The 24,629-nt window shown below is 40.7% G+C and overlaps 1 protein-coding gene across 7 annotated transcripts in view; it reads left to right on the forward strand.

Annotated features, from left to right (window-relative positions):
• FUT8 (fucosyltransferase 8) overlaps window positions 1-24,629 on the forward strand; it is a 291,145-nt gene that overhangs the window by 176,015 nt on the left and 90,501 nt on the right. Inside the window, exon 2 of one of the 7 annotated variants that reach the window (XM_073348348.2) lies at window positions 21,260-21,524. The exons of the other annotated variants lie outside the window; for them this stretch is intronic. Within the exon in view, the coding sequence (XP_073204449.1) occupies window positions 21,334-21,524 (191 nt within the window). The 5' untranslated portion in view covers window positions 21,260-21,333. The remainder of the gene's footprint in view (window positions 1-21,259; window positions 21,525-24,629) is intronic. 7 annotated transcript variants of the gene reach the window in all.

Here is a 24,629-nt window from a genome sequence, read left to right on the forward strand (position 1 = left end):
GGAGATTCTTAGGATTCCCAGTCAGCACAGGCTGGTTCAGCTGGCTCCTGTGTCTTCCTCCTGCAACCCTTAATTCAGGGGGGAGGGAGGGTCAGGAGATGTGCCCAGAGCTTGCTGTGCTCTGACTATCCCCAACCAACATAAGGATCTCTGGAGACCAGACTCATCTGTCTCAAGTTAGAGCTGCGTCCACATTGCTCTTATCTGCATTAAAATATCTGCCATGGACTAGTGTAGAATTGATTAGTGGAACTGAAGGATGAGTTAGGTTCAAGATTTATTTACTGTTGGGGAATGAATGCACAATTGTGGTCCTATATGTAAAAGTGTGAGAGATGTCACTCTTGTAGCAACCAATAGCGGGAGTCTAATGATACATGAGCTTCTTATCAGGGTGTGGAAGGCAATTGCAGTGAATTTATTTACCCTCAAGGAAAACCTTACTATTCCAACTTCTGGAATACTTTGCCTGATACCTATTACCAGCAGCAGGAGAATGGGTGGGGTGGGGGGGGTGGGGAGAGAAAACCTTTTGTAGTGATAATCACGCATTTTTTCATGGTTTGTGTGTATAAAAACATCTTCTGTACTTTCCACAGTATGCATCTGATGAAGTGAGCTGTAGCTCACAAAAGCTTATGCTCAAATAAATTGGTTAGTCTCTAAGGTGCCACAAGTACTCCTTTTCTTTCTGCCTGATATGAGAGTTAGGAAGTGATTAGCAAATGAAAGATTTTGCAAGATATGGGATTCTGAACACTGTATTTGCTAACAATAGACCCCAACTTGTTTCTGAAGAATTCAGAATTTTTTCTCATCATTGGTAGTTTGACCATCCCATGAAGCAATGGGAATGTGGAGTCACCGGTGAAAACATCAGACTACTATAAAAAATGATATCCTTACCATTACTGGTGCACAAGAATGTGATGTCACAGGGGTTCCTGTGTATTCCAGTACAGCTTCTGATGATGAAATGTCGAACCAAAACGTTGCTGCTGCTGAGGAGAAATCTACTGCAGCCTGAAGTAGTGGGATGCTGCAGACTTTAGATGGTTTATGTCACATCTAAGAGCTATTTACACCTTTGACCCCTTTGTGTCTGAGCGTAATCCCTTGAGGTGACAGGTCTTTTGCTTTCATCTTTGTCAGGGTAGAATCACATGGTTCTCCTGCTCTCCAGGATGCAGCAGAAAGTTTACCAAATGTTTGCTCAGTGTGCCTGACTGGATTCATCTGCCCTGCAAGACTTCCCTTTGACAGCTGTGCCCAGTGCATGAATACAATCACACAAAACAGACTATTTTGTGTGGGATGGAAAATTTATTGTTTTTAATTTGTTTAAAAAACAGGAAGGCTGTAGTCTGAGTAGAACTGGAGAAAGAGAGTCAGACGTCAGGAGGCATCTAATTTAGTGTGGCACCAGATGCTGAAAAAAGGAAACCAGGACAGGGCTACTAACACACTAGTTATTTTTTCCTACAACTCTGCCTACCTGCTGCATCCATTAATACCAATGAAAAAGCAGAGAAATGGAACCAGATAAACTTACTTGACTTCCTTAACAGCCGCCACTGCTCTGCTGTGCCCCAATAGGATGCATTCACATTTAATATATATTTTTATAACTTTGTTTCTCTTTATGCTTGAGACCAGATGTGGGGCATTTTCAAGACTATAGTGGGGAAGGGTATAAACACTTGCTCTAATTGTTTATCTTGGAGAGACCTGCCTAGGTGGGGGAAACCCTGTGTCCTAGTGCACTCCCTCCCTCTGTGCAATTGCTTGAGATAATAAAGTGTATCTGACTTGCTGCACCCAACCTGAGAGTGAGAACTATGTTTTTCTCTGACAATTTGGGGGCTCATCCAGGATGGCAACACCTGCAGAGACAACAGCAGCTGCTGCGGACTGTTCCCCTTCGAACCCCATGGCACCACAATAGAGGTGAGAGACCTTTTGAAATCTCTATTGGGGTATCGGAGGAGGACTGTCCGTGAGGCTATCTGTCCCTTTTGGGCTTATGCCATCCGAACTTATTGATTGTGCAGCAAGATCAGATACAGAGCGGTGCTGGGGAACTGTGTTGCCGCCCCCAAAAAGGTTAATGTACTGGTACTGAGGGGTTGTCCACTGGGCTTGTGTTAGAGACAGTCCCGGTCACAAGCCTTTTGGCTTTGCAGGGTGCTCTGGACATCTTTCGGCGACCCTCATTCACACTGATACACACACCAAGGCCTCTATTCCTGCGTACCATGATGCATCTTTACCTTATGTCCGGACTTATACAACCTTTCCCTTAGGACGAGTTACTGTCTTGTCTAAAGGAGATTTTCTCACCCAAAGCTCTCTCCAGTCTGGTTGAGACTCCTCTTTCATTAAGAAAACGTGCTGTCCATTTACCTCCTAAGTGAAGGATGACAGGGTATTTTGTGTCCCTCAAATGTAACAAATCTTTGATGTGCACCTCAAGCTAGGGTTTTCTCCCCCACCCTTGCATCTTCCTATTACTTTTCTTTGGAAGTTTTTACAATTCTTCATTAGCATTCAGATTAGACTGATGAGACGAGACCATTGTGAACCATACAATACTTAGTTTACATGTAAACAACCAGATAGATTAACATTTCTTGTCTGACAAAAATACCTATTTTTCACCTTTTCTGGTGACTAGACCCAAACCTAAAGAACATAATGTGCAGCGTATGTACATAACTCCTTGTATAACATTCATACACGAGTTCACAATCATATCGATGACTAGTGTGAAACCATTTTATTTTGAGATGTCACATGACATTCTTTGCTGAACTAGAACGTATATGCCAGACTGAGGAGAACCCTGTAACCCCTACGGACCGCTTTTGCAAGGTAGCATTATGGGATTCTTGGGTCACAACTCGTATAACTATATCTGTTTAACTATACATTATAACGAGTAAAACTTTCTTGTGTAGACAAGCCCTTAGTCAGGAGGATTGTGAATTTGTGGGAGGACGGTTCCTGGGATTGTAGATGATTCAGTATTGTATCCAGCTGTGCCATTCACGATAGTGAGGGGTGGGGAAGGTGACATGATTACTTTTGCCTAGTTGCCACACTTTTTGTTGTTGTTGGAGTGCCCCTTTTTGATGGATTGATAGGTTGGCATTCTGTGGAACATCTGTGTCTCCTTGTACTATGCCTAGCACATTTGCCATTAAAAAAACATTTTCAATTCATATTTTTCTCCTTTCATGTTCTGTCACTTTCCTTTTTGTTCCTTCTCAGTTTTCTTTTTCTATGCTCTCTCTGTGTGTGTGTGTGTGTGTGTGTGTGTGTGTGTGTGTGTGTGAGAGAGAGAGAGAGACTTTATATTTTGCATCCCCTTCTTATTCTCCAGTTCACTGGTTGAATGCTAAAGCAATAGTATGGTATAGTCATACAGAAGTACGTTGTAGCTTAAAAGATAATACACACTAACAGAATGTACAAAACAGTATTTCTATAGCCCTTTTGATTTTCTGACCTTAGGTTCTGTAAGGTTCCTGGATAATATTCTGCAGAATCTTTGTAGCTTATCTTGGTGATTTTGGTAGTGTCATGTATGAAATAAATTAAATTATATCTATATCTGTTAAGGTCTGAAGGTAATTTGGTTACCATGGGGTGAAAGGTAAGTTCTTGTCAAGGAGCTTTGAAAGTATTTAAAAGCTAGGAAGCAAAGTGTAGATATCAGAAACTAATTGTCAATATGAAAAGAGACTGAGTGGGGTCCCCCAGGGATTGGTGGTGATTGGAACGAGAAAGTATACATTTGGATACTGAAGAAAACTGGGGCTTAGTGCTGGTAGTTATTCCTATATTTAGATTACCTAACGTTTTCCATTATAAAGGGTTCTTGTGACCTTTTCTTTGAGAAACCTCCCCACTTCTATTATTTGCAGAAGGCCTTTGATATTCAGAAGGGAGAAACCTCTGAGGCTATAGCAGTAACATTTCTTTGTCCTGTGAAATTCTATGCAAATTTAGCTGAGTTGTAAAAGCAGCAGCCACTGCACTGGGAATGCTGGGAACTGCCACAGCAGCTGTAAGTGGGGTGGGGAGGGAGAAAGGAGAGTGATGAGAGTCAGGGTGGGCTTTCCCCGAACAAACCCCCATGTCATTCTCTCCGGATGCGGCATGAGACCCCAGCATACAGTTCCCTCCCCCCATCCTAGTGCACCAAGTGGGACAGAAGCTTCATTTGAAGCTTTGCTTCATTGCCTTTGGAAGCACCTGAGTGAAAAGTTACTGTGTTTTTTCTTCTGTCAATATGGTGCTCAATAAAGATTGTTTGTGAATCTCTAAAATGCTACAAGAGCATATTAGCCTGGCAGAAGATGAATACAAAAGGCATTTTATTCTGTCTATCAGAAACTATGCACACAATTAATCTCATCATCTGTAACATTTGGGATAGATATACAGTTTTACATGTTTATAGATAACATTGATATGGACAAATCTGGTTTTATTTGTAAAGTGACCCAGACAATCCCCATACTACAAAATATTTGCAAAACTGACTTCCTTATAAATTGAGTACTTACTGTTCTATTTCCAGGAAGAATTCAGTAGAATTGAATGAACACTTGCCAGATCATGACCACTTATTATTATTAGTATAAGTTTCATAGATCCTTTTTGAAGGTAAAAATGAAGGAAGTTGAGTGAGAAATAATCAAAATTTTATGTAACACTATATCATTATTAGTTGCAGAGATTATAGTATACCTTGAACTCTGTTTGAATCAGTAAAGAGGATCATGCATGACTTGAGAATGGCAAGTAAGTCTGCCACTGTGTTATCTAGAAGACTACATAATGGGAGGATGGAAGGAGAAAAGCTTGCATGATTACTTTTCTGTCATTTCTAATTTTTTCAAGAGTGAATGAGTACTTCCCAATCTCCCTGCCTCCTATTCTGTCCCTGAGTTCCCTTTTGCAATATATTGTTGTGTTGACACTCATAGTTTTCTTGTGTTCTCTTTTGCTGTACTGTGTTACAGTTGCTATCAAATTTGCATTGTGTGAGGAGCCCACACTGAGCTGTTGCTCCTAATTACACTGTTGAAGGCAGCTCCACTCTCTACCTGGTTTCTAGACTTTTGGCAGAATCCTTCCTATCAGCAGCACCTTCTTTCTTAGCCTCAGTTATCTGCTTCTTCAAGGTGAATGTTCAAAAGCTTGTTTCTTCACCAGCAGAAGTTGATCCAATAAAACATTACCTCACCCACCTTGACTCTCTAATATCCTGGAATTAGCATGGCTTGGCTACAACAACACTGAAACCTTCATGGTGAGACAGGTTCCTGCAGCTGTGGCCAGTGATAGTAGGATTGAAGTAGCAAGCAATGCATTGCATAGACTATGGAGTGACATCGATCCTTTCTGTGGCAAGAAAGCTCTGAGGTGGGTGGGTGCTTCCAAGAGAGAAAGAGCCTCCCCAGCTCACTTGCTTATAGAGCAAGTTGTGTCTTATCTTATAGAGGACTCTGAGAAAGTGTCTTGAAAGGCTCTGTCAATTCTGGAGGCTTGGGGGCGGAGTTCAGAAGTCAGTGGAGCTCTTAATTGCCTGGGACTTTTTTTAAAATAAACAAACATCAAGGAGAGTAAACTTGTCCTTTCCCAGAAATAGGTCCACTTGAATTGTCTTCAACCTACCCTAGAATTAAGAAGGCCTTTCTTTCAGTAGCTCACATTGGGAAATCAGATGACTATCTGATCAAACAGATCCTCCAGATGCTTTGTGTCATGTAACCCTTCATAGATTTGGTTGTAGGCTAGGAAGCACATTTGGCCCTGCTTCTCCTCCTCCTATCTCAGTGAACCCCACATGAAGGTCCTACAGACTAAGAGCATCCCAACTTCAGTACTCCAGGTCTTCCTATATGATGGAAGCATCCTCATGATCTTTCCATAGGAGTGCCTTTCCTGGATCCTCAGGGACCAGTAATCATCACAGATGCAAATGTAAGGAATTGCCTCCACATCGGTAATATGAACTTTGCCATGCATGCTTCAAGTGCATCTTATGGTGTATCTAAGCTCTTATTGGACTTTTTCCTTCCTTCCTTCTATATTGTCACTAAAACAAATTATATTTGCACCAAGTATAACAAACTGTCTAGATATTGGGCCTAAAGTTTTTGATGGAAATACTCCAGCACCACTTTTATCCTTATTGAAAAGGTGGGTAAATCATTGGATCATTATTTATTTGATGATGATCCAAAAGGCAATTTTTATAACGGAAGATAGCTATAGGTAGTATGATCATAGTGATTATTTTACATTACTGGATGACATATGCTTCTACACAGCAGCTTTCTGAAATATTTAGTTGCTTATATTCTGGCAAAGTTTGAATATACACAATAGACTTTTTCTTTTGGAGAAACCTTGCTTTATGGAGGAAGTATATAGTGCATGTAGGACTGTGAGTTAGGGGACCTGTGTTCTATTCTGGGTTCTATCACTGACATGCTTAGTGATCTTGGGCAAGTCATTTAACCTTTATGTGCCTCAATTCACCATTTATACAATGGGAATAATACAACTCTTTTATAAAGCCTTGAGAGCTATTGATGCAAAATGCTGTAAAAGTACTATGTTTTTATTTACTATGTAGCAAAGCCTTTAGTCAGCTGCAGTCATATTATGCATTTGTATTCTAATCAATGAGCCATAGTGTCTTTAATCCAGTTGATGTTGTTGCTGGAACAGCAATATCTTTTAAGAAAAATATCTGTGACAAAAACTAAGACAGAATTGAAGAAGCAGACTATTGAACCATTTAAATTATGGGTTCTTGGGAATGCACATCAACATACAATACTTTTATTTGCGGTGATCTTCAGATTTTCAACTGTCAATCCAAATAGATTTAATAAGTTCAAATAAGTCACTAGTAGATAGTGGTCTTATAATAAAACATTAAAAGAATTTGTACTTGGAAACAGTATTTCCTGCTTCTAATTTTTTTCCTATTTAGATACAGGACATTGAGCAGAACAACTGAAGAACAATAGACATCTAGAGTGGTCTGAGATGTTGGTCAAGTGAATGTCACCATTTATACCAGAGAAGTTTTATCAAACCTTAACAGATTGCCTGGTTTTGAAGCTTCAGACATCTGTTACCAGAGTTTGGTGAAGAACTGACAGCCATCTTACCAGTTCTACTGGCTGCCAGTCCCTGACTACTATATAAGCACGTTTTTAAGATTATTCTTTTGATCATTGAGGAAAATTACTGTCTCAGAAGAGTCTGTTCATCATGGGGAAAATCATTGGGTGAGTGAGTACAGTAGAAGACTGAAAAGCTTCAAAGCAGAAAAATGTTTTTGGAAGCTGGCAAGTTAAAATTAAGCTTCAAAACTGTGTCCCATCTCCTAGTGGTGCATTGCCAATTTTCATTTGAAGACAATAAAACATTATCTTGCTTTGCACTTCCTCATCATAATGCTTTGCTTCATCCTCTCTACCACCTATTGTATTCTGTTAAGAGGATAATGTGAGAGATAAAAGGGTGCATATCTTAAGGTTATTTATTATGCTCTTACTTGGTAACATCAACATTTAGAAAAATTTACTGTAAGTGTAAAAGTATTTGATGCTATCCCAAATTTCTGGAAGTACAATGTTTTTTGGCTGCATTTTTTGAAAAATTTCTAGCTGTTGAATCACATTTTAAAAAGCATTAGAAATTGAAGGTCAAGTTAGTAATCACTTATTTATATTTAAGGCTCACTGAGATATTGACTAAATCTTTCTTTCCCATATGGCTTAAAAATCTTTACATCTTGTTTTTAATCCTGTAAGATAAAAAACATTTAATTTTTATATGCATTTAACAACAAACTACAGTCTTCAGGACATTTCTATCTATTATAAAGTGTTCCAGCATGTCCATGGTACATGTTTATAGACCACTGAGCTTGTTTAATTATTCACCAATTAGTTTTGATCTTTTGCTGTATCATCAGAAGAAAATAAAAATTAACTTGAACTTTATCCTGTTGTCCAAATCAAGACATTGGTAAAGTTTGAAAAGTTTTATATACATTGTTCATTATTTAATCTTTGCTCCTTTCTACACTTTCTAGTTCCTGCCAGAAATGAAAGTACCAAAACTCCGAGAGGCTTTTCTCATGATATTTTCAAGTCAGTTTTGCAACTCTAAAGTTTTATTTGGAGAAGCATCTGATCACTCAATAGTGGTTCTCTTAATTCCTTATTGTAGAAGATCATTTCAATGTTATGGTTTCCTCAGTACTGATAACTTGTTATTAACAGGGAAACAAATTGGGGAGGACAAAGGGAGACTGGAGGAACTAAGTGACAAATAAAAGGAAGAACAGAGAAGCAATGAGAGGAGAGCAATATACAAGAAAACTACAGAGAAAATATTTTTTACTGAAATCAATTAAAGTTGAACCATGGAAGATGTGTATGTAGTTTAGAAAGGTAATGTGAAGAGTGGGGTTATCTAATCTTTCCAATCTCTCTTTGATGTTGATTTTCCTTCCTCCATTTTGTCTCCAAATGTTTTTCTTTCTCTTCTGTTCTGTCATATTTTTTCCCCCTGAATGGGTTGTATTCCCTCATATCGTCTCATGTTTTTTTCCATTAAGCCAAACATGTTAGTTCATTGATTTTTATTTGGGGTGGGTTTACTTAGGATAGGGAAGGGAAGTGGGTGAGAGGGACAGAGTGAGGAGAAAGAGGGTAAGAGAAGCAGATGTGGAGTGAAGCTGAGGTGAAGAGACTGGGAGGAAGGAGAGGGTTGGAATGAACAACTAGTCACCAAAGGCCAGAGAAAGTCCAGTCAAAATTGTACATTTACTGAAAGTCCAGAGGATCAATGGTCCCTGCTTTGGCTGCATCTGCCCCTACTGGCTGGAGTCTGTGGGTGGCTCCTCTCTACATTTTCTCTCAAGTACACATGGCAGGTGAGGGGAGGCGCCAGTGTGTTTGTGGCTGTGTTTAGTTTCCACAGTTCTGGGTTCAGAGAGGTTCTGGGGGTGGGTGTAGGGGTAAAGGTGGCCCCAACTTGGTCCCATTTTACTCCCTTCCTTCCAGTTCAGCAGTTCCTGTTTTGGCTGGTTCCGTACCTATTTTCTGAGTCTGTGGCTGGCTCTACCCTTCAGTTTTGGTTTGAAGTAAGTTTGTCTCTAAAACATTTGTACAGTAGAAGTCGTTTGCACTATTAACAGTAATGCCTGGATTTGCTACTTTTTGATGTTTCAAATCTTGTGATAGAGATTCGAAAGGGTTATCTGAATGATGTCCAAAAGGAAATTATTTGTATTCTTGTACAGTCCAAAAGGAAATTATTTGTATTCTTGTATAGTCAGTTGACGTCTGTGAAATATTGCATCCTGGTTCATTTTAGACTATTGTTACTACTACTACTACTACTACTACTAAATAAGATGGCTATGAATCCTCCCTTCCAGTAGGCAAAAACAGGAAAAAAAACCAAAACTTTGATTATCTCTTTTCACTTATATAAAAGTTATCTTGTACAGTGCTGACCACACAGTCAGCACTTAAATTATAAATCGTAATAATTTAGCAATATACATCGGGTGCTGTAATAATATTTATGGGGAATGGAGAATCCTGATGCTCAGGAGCTCAGTGCTTCAAGTGCCTTGGGTTCCCTGGTGCCTATTTTGGATTTTACCTTCTGAGCCACTAGAGATTTGAACCTGGCAACATGGGTGGTTCACACCTCAGTGCCTTGGAAATTTGGCACCTTGATGGCTCCAAACCTCAGCATTCTGGAACATCCAGAGGTCAGTGCTTTGTCACCTTAGGTACTCTGGTGCCTCTGAACAGAACAGAGCAGTATCTGGGATTTTCAGAGCCTTAATGCCAGTGGTGATTGGTGGGTTGAGCAGCAAAGCACCTTGATTGCTTCAAAAAACTCGGCACCAAGTGTCTCAAGTGCAGGTTTAAGTCCTCTCACCCTTAGGGTTGATCCACCACCAGTGGTAATTGATATTCCTGTGCCTTTGACATGTCAAAGAGCCGGGTGCCCTGTTGCCTGTGGAGATCAGAGCTGAAGCATCTCAGGGGCTCAGAAAACTGATATCTGTGGAGTTCTGCATTTTGGCTGCTCAGGACTCCAATGTTTATAGAACTCGGCAGCTCAGTAACTCGCTGTCTTGGTGTTCCGGCTCCTCAAAAGTTCAAATACTCTGGTGCCTCTGCAGATCTCACTGTGATGTCTCAGGAGCTCAGTACCCTACACCCCAGCATCTTTAAAGTTTGGTGTTTTGGATATTGGTGCCTCACATCAAGGCACCTCAACATAGAATCATAGAAATATAGAGCAGGAAGGGACCTTAAGAGCTCGTCTAGTTTAAATCCCCATACTGAGGCAGGACCATGTATACCTTCCCTAGACTATCCCTGACAGTCTTACCTTCAGTGGACATGGAGAACAATTAATCACCATCCTTTTTATAACAACTCTTAACATATGAAGACTGTTATCGAGTCCCCCCCGCCGTCTTCTTTGCTCAAGACCAAACATGCCCAGTTTTTTTTAACCTTTCCTCCTCGGCTGGATTTTCAAAACCCTTTTACAATGTTTGTTGCTCTCTTCTGGACTCTTTCTAATTTGTCCAATCTTTCTTAAAGTGTGGTGCCCAAAACAGAGCATGGTACTCCACCTGAGGCCTCACCACTGCTGAGCAGAGTAAAACAATTGCCTCCCATGTCTTAGATACGACTCCTGTTAGTACATCCCAAAATATTAGCCTTTTTCTTAACTGTATCACATTGTTGGTTCATACTCAACTTTTGGTTCACTATAATCCCCCAGATCCTTTTCATCAGTACTTCTGCCGAGCCAGTTATTTCCTATTTTGTATTTGTGCATCTAATTTTTTCTTCCTAAGCGTAAAGCTTTACACTTGTCTTTACCAAATTTTATCTTTTTGATTTCAGACTAATCCTGTAATTTATCAATGTTCTTTTGAGTTCTAGTCCTGTCCTCCAAAGTGTTTGCAACCCTTCCCAGCTTGATGTCATCTGCAGATTTTAGAAAAAATAATCTCCACCCCATTATCCAAGTCATTAATGAAAATATTGAATGGTACTGGACGCCGGACTTACCCTGCTGGACTCAGCCACATACACCCTTCCAGTTTGACAGCAAACCATTGATAACTGTTCTTTAAGTACAATTTTTCAACCAGTTGTGCATCCACTTTATAGTAGTCTTATGTTTGAGCTCTGCAAATTGTCAGTACTTTGGTTCAGGCCTCTTCAGTTGCAGGTGCACTAACAGAAATCCATTATTTTCTCTCTTAATTCATAAGGTGCTGTTTCTGCAATCACCTTTTCAGATGTGTGTGGCAGGGGCCAGTGTATCAAAGTTTGTCAGCTGCGTTCTGATGAAGAATATTCTCATTTTAGTCTTTAAGTCACTTAGCTAAGTTCTGTTATTGGTGCTTCAAAGTCCCAATGGTGCCTTCTGTAGGGAATGAATGCTTATATCCTCGATGCCAAATAGAGGAGTTTTGTAATGTGGTACAAGCAGGGCTCCATATATAATTTTTCATGCTCCTCTTGAAGACTTTCTCCTTTTTTTGGCTGTCTCTAAACCTCTGAGTTCCAGAAGCTGGGACTGGATGACTCAAAACTGTTTTGTTCACTCCCGCTGATGCATCTGGAATCAGCCACTGTTGGAAGACAGGATGCTGGGCTAGATGGACCATTGGTCTGATCCTATATGACTGTTCTTAGATTCTTAAACTGAATCCAGCTCCAGGACTAATTTGGACTCCATCTGCCTGCAACTTTTTGATTTATCAGTAATTTCTGAAACTTTTGGTCAGTATTCCTTAAAGGCCTTGTTGTGATAATTGGGTCTAGAAATGTTACCTCAACTGTGAGAAGTGAGTGAAAGCTTATAGAATGTTCCAATCAATGATAAATGTGGGAAAAGGTGCAAAAGGGAGACAGACTAAATTAGTCCAACAAAAAGGCCTACTAATTTAACTCAAAGATGGGGTAAAGATCAAGAAAAGTGTGGGACTGGAAATCAATCAGCAATTTGGTATGTCAGAAATTAGGCCTAATTGGTGGACAAAACATAGAAGGGGTGGGCTGTTCCTCCCATCATGCCTTTTGGGGTTCTTAAAATAAGACTTTTGAGGGGAAATTAGCTGAGGTAAAGCTATACTTCTCCTTTCCCCCACCCGTCTAATAAAAATCTGGCTTAGCTGGCCTACACTGTATATTTTGCAACACTGCTGTCAGCCTGTGGCAAGAGAGACAACTGTAAAAGCAGTACCCTAAATAACCCTACGGAGGTACAAGTTTGCAAGGTCTTGAAATGACTAAGGTGATCAAGTGCCATGCCTGTGTTTTTTCAGCTGTAAGATTGCAAGTAAGAGTCAACACCAGAGACAGAAGCTGCATTTTCTATCTGTGCTGTTCTTTTCTCTCCCCTTTTCTGTGTGTTTGTCTTGTTTTGTTTTCCAAGAAACCGGATCAGACTTTAACAGCAGCAATAATAACAGCTGCAGTCCATCTCAACTAACTTTTTCTCTTTTTCCCAAAAAGGACAGTTGTTCCCATGTAATAGATTGTCAGAATAGGGACTGGGGGTGGGAGGGTTCCTTCTAAAATCTGTCTCCATCTAATGTTGTTAAAGTGAAAGCCTGGCTTATTATATTACATTTCAAATGCTTTAGCTGTTTTTTCCTTCTTTTTCTGTATCTTTTATGAAAGGTTTAAAAGATTTTTAATGGTGTTTACCATTAAAATGGTACTAATCAGGCTGAGGTCTCTGTATACAAAACCCCAAACCTTGTTTCCAACTGTTTAATGTTGGACAGTTACATAGTCACGTTAATATCTTTGGCAAATACATTCCATATAAATTAATACAACAGCCCCTCTTTGTTTAGGTCAAGGAAGCAACTCCTCTCAAATCTATATTAAGACTCACTGTGTTAAGAGATCTCCAGGGAGTTCTTAATGACCTCCAAAAAACCTTTCCTGAATTTTTCAGGCCTGGTTAGTGCAAGTGAGTTTTACAGGATGGCTTATTTCTCAGCTAACAAAGTATGCAACTCTTTGAGTTTATTTTAGACTTACTTAGTGCCTCTTTTTACCTTGAGACTACCTTTTCAAGCATAAGGTTATTAGCTAGAATTTTCAAATATCTTCCAATGGCCATTAAAGGCACCCATGTTTGCAGGGGATATGATTGGGGGTGGAGGGAAGGGAGGCTGAGATAATGTTATACTAGTTATTCATAGAGTCATATGTTTCATAGATTTTAAGACCTGAAGGGATATTGCATCATCTAGTCTGACCTATACAACACAGGCCATAGAATTTCATTCAGTTCCCTTGCATTTAGCCCAATAATATGTTTCACTAAAGAATATTTTTATGAAAGGCACCTGTCTTGATTTGAAGACATCATGAGTTGGCGAATCCACCAGTTCGCTGGGTAGTTTGTTCCAATACCATCATTATTAAAAATTTCTAATGTGAAGTCTGTCTTTAACTTTTGGCCACTGGTTCTTATGCCTTTCTCCAGCAGACAGAAGAGTCTTTTAAGTCATCTCTCAATCTTCTTTTTGATAAGCTAAACAGATTGAGCTCTTTAAGTCTCTCACTATCGGCATTTTCTCTAGTACTCAAATCATTTTTGTCTCTCTTCTGCACCTTCTCCAATTTTTCAACATCCTTTCAAAACTATGGACACACAAGAACTGGACACAATATTCCTGTACTGGTCTTGTCAATACCATTTATAGAGGGGAAATCCCTTTCCCACTTCTATTTATACATCCAAGGATTTCATTAGCCCTTTTTGCCACTGTATTGCACTGGGAGCTCATGTTGAGTTGCTTGTCCACTGTGAGCCCAAAATCCTTTTCAGAGTCACTGGTTTCCCAGATACAGTCCCAGATTCTATGGGTACTGACTTCATTCTTTGTTCTTAGATGTACAACTTTGCATTTGGTTGATTAAAATACATTTTATTTAATGGGCCCAGCTTACCAAGTGTCCCAAATTGCTCTGTATGACTGCCCAGTCCTCATCACTTTTTATAACTTTGCCAACCTTTGTGTCATCCTGAGTTTTTTACCAGTAGTGATTTTATATTTACTTCCACATTACTGATGACAAAAATATTGAATAGCATTAAGCCAGAACTGATCCCTACGAAACTCAACAAGTAACACCCTATTCATTCATGACTCTCAACACACAGTCAACCTGTGGAACTCTTTGCCAAAAGATGTTGTGATGGCCAAGACTATAACAGGGTTCAAAAAAGAACTAGATAAGTTCATGGAAGATAGAATCATAGACTATCAGGGTTGGAAGGGACCTCAGGAGGTCATCTAGTCCAACCCCCTGCTCAAAGCAGGACCAATCCCCAACTAAATCATCCCAGCCAGGGCTTTGCTAAGCCTGACCTTAAAAACCTCTAAGGAAGGAGATTCCACCACCTCCCTAGGTAACCTATTCCAGTCCTTCACTACCCTCCTATTAGTTTTTCCTAATATCCAACGTAAACCTCCCCCTCTGCAACTTGAGACCATTACTCCTTATTCTGTCATCTGGTACCACTGAGAACAGTCTAGATCCATCCTCTTTGGAACCCCCTTTCAGGTAGTTGAAAGCAGCTGTCAAATCCCCCCTTGTAGGTCCATCAATGGCTATTAGCCAGGATGGGCAGGGATGGTGTCCCTAGCCTCTGTTTGCCAGAAGCTGGGAATGGGGGACAGAGGATGGATCACTTGATGACTAACTGTTCTGTTCATTCCCTCTGAAGCACCTGGCATTGGCCACTGTTGGAAGATAGGATACTGGGCTAGATGGACTTTTGGTCTGACCCAGTATGGCCGTTCTTATGATTCCCCATTGACAGCTACTTTTTTTATATGTTAGATAGCTAGTTGTTGTCTATTTAAGGTGTGCTTTATTGATATTATATATCACTATGTTTTTAATCAGAATATGGTGTGATACTAAGTCAAGTTCTCTACAAAAATCTAAAAACATAGTTATCATGATCCACCAAATTTATCATATCAAAAATCAGGTTTTATATGAGGTATTTTCCATGAAACCATGTTGACAGGCATTAATTGTATTCCCATCGTTTGACTAAATGATGTGTCAGTTTTTCCATTGTTTTCCCTAAGGTTGATGTCAGGGTAACTCGCCTATAATATCCAGGTCATCCTGCTAACCCTTTTAGAATGTCAGTATGGCAATAGCACTTTTCCAGTCTTCTGGAATTTTCCCGGTATGCCAAGATATATTAAAAATTAACATCAGTGGGCAGGAGGGCTCCTCAGCCCACTCTTTTCAGACTCTTGGGTTCAATTTAACTGGGCCTGTTGATCTTAAAATGAATGTAAAGATATTGGGTAAATTTCTGACCCCACTGACTTTAGGGGGGTTAGGATTTCACCCAGTATCTCTGCCATTTCCTTCAATTGTTTCTCCCAGTCACCAACGTTTTCTCTTTTCACTTTCAGTCAGCTAACAGTTCCAAATTCCGGTTTCTGCTAGATGCTGATACAGCCTATCAACTGTAGCATCCAAATCTAAAGATAGAGAGATATAGGGACAGATCATCCTATGTGTAACTGGCAAGCCAGGGACTCTTCTGTTGGGTGTATAAATATGAGAGAGGTTGAGATATGTGGAAAATTATCTTTTAATGGGATGCCATCAGGTTTCAACCAAAGATGATGCAAAATGCTATAAATGTAATTTAATTGTTCAATATTTTATATTAAAATTAATAGTAGTAATCCCATTATGATTAAGTATAGGGAAATCATTGTTTACTTTTTTCAGCAAGAGATTCTTTTAATCAAATGATTTTTAATTCAAGCCAGCAGTCCTGAAACAAAGATCTTTGATTTTTAACAATTTGTATTCATTTGCCACAGACAACTATACATGCAACATTTTAAATTATTTAGATCAAATAAATGTAGGCAAAGGATTGTAGGAACACAGGAAACACAGCATAGTGTCTGTGAGATGATATATCAGATCAATAGAAAAAATATGCAAACGTCAGTGTAACAGCCACAAAATGGTTTGCAGTAAATACAGACAAAAATGGATAACTAGAATTTTCTACAAAGTATCTGTTATGATCAGGGCACACAATATATCTAATTCACAAATGCATGCATTGTCTAAGACAGTTTGCAAGTTACTTGCAACACGTATAGGACAGTCGAGTTCTCTCACAGGTTCCACACACCTGAAATTCAGTAGCTAGCTCAGAAAAAGATGAGTTTTTTGTACTAGTTCAGAGGAAACTTTAATTGCTTGTTGTTCCTATAATCTGTAAAACATTCAGTTTGTGTCTTGTAGAACCTGTGTTCCTTTTAGGTAAAATTAATCTCAAGAATCTGTTTCTTACCCTGGAATAGGAACATATTTAAGAAAGGGAGGGAAAAGGGTAAAATAAAATCAAACCTATTACAAACATCAGTAATACTAGACATAACTCATGTAGCTCTAAACATTTGTTAATAAAGGACAGAAAGGTTTCTAATTTGAGGGAGATACTTGTGCGTACCTTAAATCACTTCGGGCTGATGCTGCCATAGAACCGGTTTCAAAATCAATTACCTTCAAACAGCCCCATTGTGGCTCTCCCCTCAACTGCTCCGCACTTACTAAGCACCAGTGAGGACTTAACTTGTAGAGCTTAATGTTATAAACATATCAAAGGCTCGTTTGATACAAAGATATTTTTAAAGAGAAACGAAGCAAATTAATATAATTTTAAAATATTTTTGTTCTATTATATCCCTATAGGTGGCTCCAATCTGAAGTTGGGTGTGGAGTTGGGCTTTCACAGAGAGCAAGTGTGTGTAAAATGGGGTGGGGGGAGTTTTTCAGTTGTTATATGATAATCATCGCTGTTACCTTTACTGGTTCAGCATAGAATTCTAAAAACTAAGGGCTAGATCTTCAGCTGGTATAAAGCAGTATAGATCCATTTAAATCAATAGCCCTGTGCTGATTTACATCAGCCGAGGATGAAGCCCCCAATATTTGTTTGCAGGTCACCTTTAATATTTCCCTTCTGGTTTTAGTTACCTGAGGTTTGTCTCATTGGTACTGTCCTCTTTCTAAGGTTGATCTTATAGAAGAGTCAAGTCAGTTTGTGTTCTTTATGCTTATTTGCTACTGCCAGTTGTCCTCTTACCTCAGTAACCGGGTATTGTTTCCTTCCCATAATAAAAACTATTGAATTAAAGGAAAGTATCAAAGAAAAACAAATCCCAGTGTTGGTGAAGTCAGTTAATAGACCTTCCACTCCATGCAAATAGCTGAGAAAAAGCCAAATAAAAAGAATCAACAGATTCAATAGATTGCTTTTAGGAATTTTTCACATTTCTTTGTAGAGAGAATTTCATTGTAACCTGTTAAAATATCTAGAGGCTGAGAGAAAATTAGTGCCGTAGGCACTTAAACCTTTTTTTCTTAGGGAAGTCTGATATGCAAAAATAAATAAATCAAATTGGTTAACATCAGTATTTTGTTTTAAAGTGAGATTATACAACCTGGAGTATTCTACTCTGCTATAAAATTTTCTTTAAAGACAGATGATCTTGGAATAGTTTATTCAGAATTTACTGTTCTAGGATTTTTGAGGGAATTCTATGTATCTCTGAGATCTCTTTATGGTTCATAGGGATGGCTGTTGTACTTAAAAAAAAAAAAAAAAAAAAAAAAAAAAAAACCACACAAAAAACCCCCTTATATCTTAGGCAAAAGCTTTATTTGTCTCTGTTATTTGTCAGTTTCTTTTCCTTCAGTGAAACTTGGGCTCCAGTGTTAATACCTACTGCTGGATGTAGAAGTCTTGGACCTATTGTATATGTCATACCAGTGCTCCTCAGCTAAATTTGATGTCACTATGATTACATTTTCTGTTTGGTTCCCTGTGCTGACATCCATCTGTGTCACCTGGAGATTATGTGAAAATGTTTTTTTAATAAAATGGATGTTTTAAACAAAATACTTTTTTTCTGCTTGCATGGTCGTTTGCATGTGCAATTTTACCACTAAACAAGGCACAAAATATCAAGTAAACATAATTGTGGAGAATCTCTGAGAGCTGTTAAATGTTTAAGATCTGACTGAAATATTTTCAGTTGCCATGGTTTCATATTGAAAAAATGGTTTCTGTTTACTGTGAGCTGGCAGGAAACAGCATATGCAAAATTGTTGGTTGTTTTGTACTAGAAAAAACCCCCGCATGGTACGTCAAGGATATGTCAAGAGGTTTATTTTTTTAATTTGTCCTTTTTAATTTGTCCTTTTAGTTTATTATATTATCTTACTGAGAAAGATAAAAAACAAATAGGCAAGAAGATATACTGTACTGGAGCTATATTGACATGTTCATCTGTTGTTAAGGCTGTGTCATAGTTTTGGAGATAACCTCTAAAATTATCATCCTAAATTAGATGTCAAAGTTTGGTTTGGACTGTAACATTATCTAGAAAATTTCAAGCAGCGGAACTGTTCAAGAAAATGTATATAAAAACATACTTAACATTTAGTATTTATAATCCAAATGATCTGCTGGAGCTTGTAATAGGGTTACCAGGCATATATGGAAGCTGCTTGGTGCAAAGACATCTCACTGGTGAGCTGCCACTGTGTCTCACATGCAGTTCTCCAGATGTATCTGTGGATACTGATGGGCTGGCTGTGCAGGTTGAGGAAAGGAATCTCTTTCCTAATTTTGAGAAATGGGGGGAAAAGCAATTCCAAGTTTGATGAGGTAACAGATTCAGAGGAGACAAAACTACAATAAGAAAATGGTTATAAAATCTTTTCTCTACTGCTTTGAATATGTATTATAACCCTCATTCCTTGCTCATGTTCTTGTGTGGGTGCTTGCTCTCTCTTTTTGAAAGTTTCTCTTGTCTAGTTGGACCCTTTCCCTCAACTCCTTATCCTCAGAAGCCTCACTGCCCTTCTCATCAGTAATTGCAGTCTAATAGCCAATTTAAATTCACTTTCTTTTGTAAAAATCTAACTTTGGAGTATTAAATAGCTCTTAGCTTAGCTTTTACTGTAGAAAGGTGACTTTAATGGATGTAAAGTGTAGCTGAAATGGCAGCATAGTGGGCTTTGGTAGGGGACAGTTTAAAACTCTCATTTCCCTCATACTACCCCTGACTCTTTCCCCATCCTCCCTGTCATGGGATTACTGTTCCCTTTAAGGGGAGTCAAGGCCTGTGATGAGCTAGTTTAAGTAGCCCATCTAGACAGCTAATTGAGTAATGAGCACCTGGGTCTGATAAAAGGCCATCAGGACTCAGGTCTGGTCTACACTACAGAGTTACATTGAAGGAAGCCACCTTACGTTGACCTGTTAATGTATGTGTGTACACTACCAGGTCCTTTACGTCGACTTCTGTAATCCACCTCTGCGAGAGGTGTAGCGCTTAGTTCAATTTTCATGGCCTGACTGTGAAGTCATGCAGACGCAGCGTTGTGTAATTCAACTTAATTGGCCTCCAGGTGGTGTCCCACAGTTCTCATCTGTGACTGCTCTGGAGATCATTTTCAACTCTGCTGCACTGCAGCCAGGTACACAGGAAAAAGCCCCTCCCCTGCTAAAGCCCTGGGAACTTTTGAATTTCCATTTCCTGTTTGATCAGCATTGGGAGAGTGCCAGCTTGAGCACAACTGATCATGGAGACTACACGCCCTAAATGTGCTCCAGCCTGGTCTGCACAGGCGGTCGTGGATCTCATCACTGTGTGGGGAGAAGAGTCTGTGCAGTCAGAGCTCTAATCCAGCAGAAGAAACGCTGACATCTATGCAAAGATCGCTCGTGGAATGGGGGAGAAGGGCTACATGAGGGACACAGCGCAGTGCTGTGTGAAAATAAAAGAACTTCGCCAAACGTTCCAGAAGGCAAGGGAGGCGAACAGTTGTTCTGGTGCTGAACCCCACACATGCCAGTTCTACAACGAGCTGCATGCGATTCTCGGGGGTGACCCTACCAGCACCCCCGCAAGCAATGTGGACACCTCACAGGTGTGTGAATCTAGGGACAACAAGGAGGGTTATATGGTGGATGAGAAGGAGGAGGAGGAGGATAATGGGAGACAGGCAAGCGGTGGATCCATTCTCCCCAAGAGCCAGGAAATATTTTTAACCCTGGAGCCCTATGGGTCACAGGAGATCACCGTGGTGGATTGTGATGCTAGGGAAGGCACGTCTGGTGAGCATACAGTTAAAATGAAAGTCCAGTTAAACTTTAGCGGGCAAACACATTCGGAGGTATTGCATGCTTACCGTGAAGAAAAGGCGAGGTGCTGTGGCTCTCTGCTTAAAGAGGCCGCTCCAGCTACGCAAAGGGTGGCCCCTGGAAAAGAATGTTTATGTGGATTGGGATAGCCCGGGAATCCTCCATGGATATCTCTAGGAAACTTTCATGGAGGTACTCTGCAATCCTTTGCAAAAGGTTTCTGGGCAGGGCAGTCTTATGTCTTTCACTGTGGTAGAACACTTTCCCAAACAACTCCTGAATTAATTCTGCTGGCATCATTGCAGTACACAGCATAAGGACTGGGTCTATACCCAGATGCTTGCAGCATCTCCTTCATTTCTGCCTCCATTACCCTCAGGAGACTGATATCACATAGGGTTGCCTAGGGGAAACGGGGCAAGTTCTCATTAAAAGTGCTCTGACACGGGGAAAAAAAGGGCAAATACGCACCCACCCCCACATTCCGGATTGCCAAACCATGCGTCCACTAATGTGCCTTTACTGTGCTCGGCATAGGTTGGCAAGTAGTTTAAAGTGGCTGATAGGGGACTGGGGTCCCATAAGAGAGATTCCGCAATTTGGGAGTGAAAATGTTCCTCCCTTGCCCCATTCGTAAACAGCTTCCTGTGGTGCTATGGGGAAGAACCATTGTTTGACTAGCTACCTGTGCTCCCGACATGAGCCTGTCATAAACTTCATTAAAAGTGAGGTCACCCATGACCCGGGGGGGCCTACTCACCATGGCTGGAACAGCAAAATGACACAGTGAATGGTTATGGATTCTTGTTATGTTATGGCTTGCACCTAGTGTAATAAAGGTTTTTGGTTTGTTTTTTTTTTTAATGAAAACTGCCTTGCTATGGAAACATATTATTTGTGTACAATGGCTCCTTTATCTTTTTCCCCTGAGTGACAGCTGGAAATGTGTCCTTCGGCGGGTCATCAACACCTGAAAGCAGACTTTCAGAGATTAGAAGGAGGAGAAAGAGAATGTGGGAGGACGTGTTCACCGAGACAATGAACGCCTCCAGGACAACTGACGCAGAGCTGAGAGCGTGGAGGTTTTCGCTGTCCGAGAAGATAGACGTGGACATAGAGAGAAAGAAAGCTTCCAATGAGCAAGAGTGTGCGACGCAGGATGAGATGCTTTGGATTATGAAGGACCAAGCGGACATGTTGAGGTATCTGGTTGAAATGCGGGAACAGAAGCAGGAGGGTAGAGTCCCTCTGCAGACCCTGGTGGACAGTCAGCCAGCATCGCCTGGCGCAAAATCACCCTCCCTCAAATGTTCCCCGAGGCATGGGCGAAAAGTTAATTATCCCTTTCACTTAACTCGGGCGGAGGGGGGAAGGGTACAAGGAACAGAAGGCACCCATTCAGAGACCTTTGGTGGTCTGGAATGTGGTTATGTTACACACCTGAAAATGTTTCTCCTGTTCTAACTTTACAACCCCTTTCCCCCAATGTTACCTTTTCTTTCTCTTCTCCCTCTTTACTTATGTTTGTTAAATAAAATAAATGGGCTTGGGTGGGGGGTTGGCTTTACAGGGACAGTGATGCCAATTAGGTGAAGGTTTGGGAAAGCACAATCCAGACAAGCAGCTCACAATACTGTGACTCATTATTGAAATGGCTTTTCAAAGTCTCGCGGATACACAGTGCCCCTTTCTTATTATTGCCCTGGTGTCTGGCTGCTCAAAAATGGCTGCCTGGCGATCTGTCTCAACTGCCCACCGTGGAAAATTTTCCGTCTTTTTTTGACAGACATTATGGAGCACACAGCAGGCAGCTATCACCATGGGGATGATCTCACTGAGGTCCAACCTTGTTAGTTCTCCAGCACCTTTTCAACAACCAAAGGCATTTCAACCACCATTCTGCACTTGCTGAGCCTATAGTTAACCGTTCCTTACTGCTGTCCAGACAGAGGGTGTATGGCTTCATGAACCATGGGAGCAAGGGGTAGGCTGGATCCCTCAGGATAACTGTAGGCATCTCAACATCGTCAATATTAATTTTGTGGTCTGGAAAGAAAGTCCTGGATTGCAGCTTTTTGAACAGAACTGAGTTCCTAAAGATGCGCACGTCATGAACCTTTCCCAACCATACTACGCTGATGTCAGTGAAATGCCCCCTGTGGTCCACCAACACTTGTAACACCATTGAAAAGTATCCCTTTCGGTTTATGTAGTCTTTGGCAAGGTGCTCTGGTGCCAAGATGGGGATGTGTGTGCTATCTATCGCCCCATTGCAATTGGGGAATCCCATTGTGTTGTGGCAAAACAATCCACTATATCCTGCACATTTCCCAGACTCACTACCCTTCATAGCAGAAGTCGATCAGTGGCCTTGCACTCTTGGAGCACAGCAGCTCCCATGGTTGATTTACCCACTCCAAATTGATTCCCCACTGGCCGATAACTGTCTGGCATTGCAAGTTTCCAAATAGCGATCACCACTCGCTTCTCCACTCTCAGTGCAGCTCTCATTTTTTGTGTTGCTGAATTGCAGGGCAGGGGAAGCTCTGCACAAAGTTCCTGGAAGGTGGCCGTATGCATTCGAAAGTTCTGCAGCCACTGCTCGTCTTCCCATACCCGCAAAACGATGCGGTCTCACTAGTCAGTGCTTGTTTCACGGGACCAGAAACAGTGCTTGACAGACTGCAGCTGCTCTGTGACTTTCATCAGCAACTGTGAACTGTTTTTTTCAATGGCTTGCAGCAGGGCCACTTGCAGGACATTGCTATGTTCCATGCGGCGGCCCCTACTTTGGCTCTGGAAATACTGCAAGAGAAAGTGCAAGGTGTTTGACGTGCTAACAGCAAGAGTGCAAGCTGAGCAGACTCCATGCTTCTGGGGTTATGGCGTACGGGCGGCGATTTCAAGACGCGAAAACCACTGGGTTGTTTGCTGTTGATGTGAAGGAGGGAACACAGTGCATTGTGGGATGCCAACGCAATGTTCCTATTCTCTCCTGCGACAACGTTTTGGTCCCATGAGGCATTGTGGCAAGTTGCACTTTGGGATAGCTACCCATGGTGCGTTGCTTTGCGCATTGATGCAGGTGCTGCTAGTGAGGATGCACTACATCGAGACAATGGGTCTAATGTGGCCACACACAATTGACTTAATTAATTTGGGGGCTCGAGGTTCAATTAGATAAGTTTAACTTAATTTTGTAGTGTAGACAAGCCCTCAGTTAGAGGCACATGGTCAGAGAGAGAGAAGTTCTCCAAAGGGAGATTCGCTCGCAGAATTGAGAACCACACACACCAAGGAGGAGGGCTTTGCAATTCCTCAAACCAAGGGGAAAGTTTTTATTTCAAGTTTATTTTGAATTTCATTAAAGTAGAACACCAGCATGGAATTTAATCTTACATCTGTTTGGATTTAAGGGACCCTGAGAGAAGGGAAACTAAGGCATGCAGTGCCACATAGCTCAGCAGGAGCTGCCACAGGGCAGGCATGCCCACAACACTTCCCAAAACTCCTCTGTCCTCAAAGGGTATGTTAAATATATTATAGTGGCCTGGCAGCACCACTATAAACAGAAGTCATGACACAACACTAACTCTAAAAGAAAAGGAGTACTTGTGGCACCTTAGAGACTAACCAATTTATTTGAGCATGAGCTTTCGTGAGCTGTAGCTCACGCTCAAATAAATTGGTTAGTCTCTAAGGTGCCACAAGTACTCCTTTTCTTTTTGCGAATACAGACTAACACGGCTGTTACTCTGAAACTAACTCTAAAGGTAGACCTTTCTAAATCCTCTAAAATCAGTATGCTTAATTGGATTCCTTTTAAATGTAGTGTGCCTCAGGAGGGTGCAGACTAGGGTTAGTGATTCAAATTTGGAGCCAAGTAGAGAGATAATCTCCCCCCCCCCCAGCCATTTTTTTCAAAAAGCGTCTGGTTTTTTTGTGTTTTGCACAGAGCTAGAGATCAAACTGTTGATGTGATGCAGGTCAAAATGGTCTTAATCTGTCGAGTTTACCCAGGATAGCGCACTGTACCCACTAAATCTTTGAGGAACCCAAACTGAGAATGGTATTTAAGAAAATGTACATTTTTACAGTGTGCATGTGCCAATGGAGAAAAACAGCTAGAAGGATTTCCATTCATTCTATTTTATATGCTTTAAAGCTTGACTCTTGTAAGTGATCTAAAATCCAAATGGTTACTTGGCTTGCTTTGAAATTTGGTGTGCCTCATGGGAGTTTGGGGTAGCATTAGTGATCCAAATTTGGGATCATTTGACTAAGGAGTTCCTCAATTACAGAACCCC

Source organism: Lepidochelys kempii, chromosome 6 (genome assembly GCF_965140285.1).
Source record: "Lepidochelys kempii isolate rLepKem1 chromosome 6, rLepKem1.hap1, whole genome shotgun sequence".
NCBI lineage: Eukaryota > Metazoa > Chordata > Testudines > Cheloniidae > Lepidochelys > Lepidochelys kempii.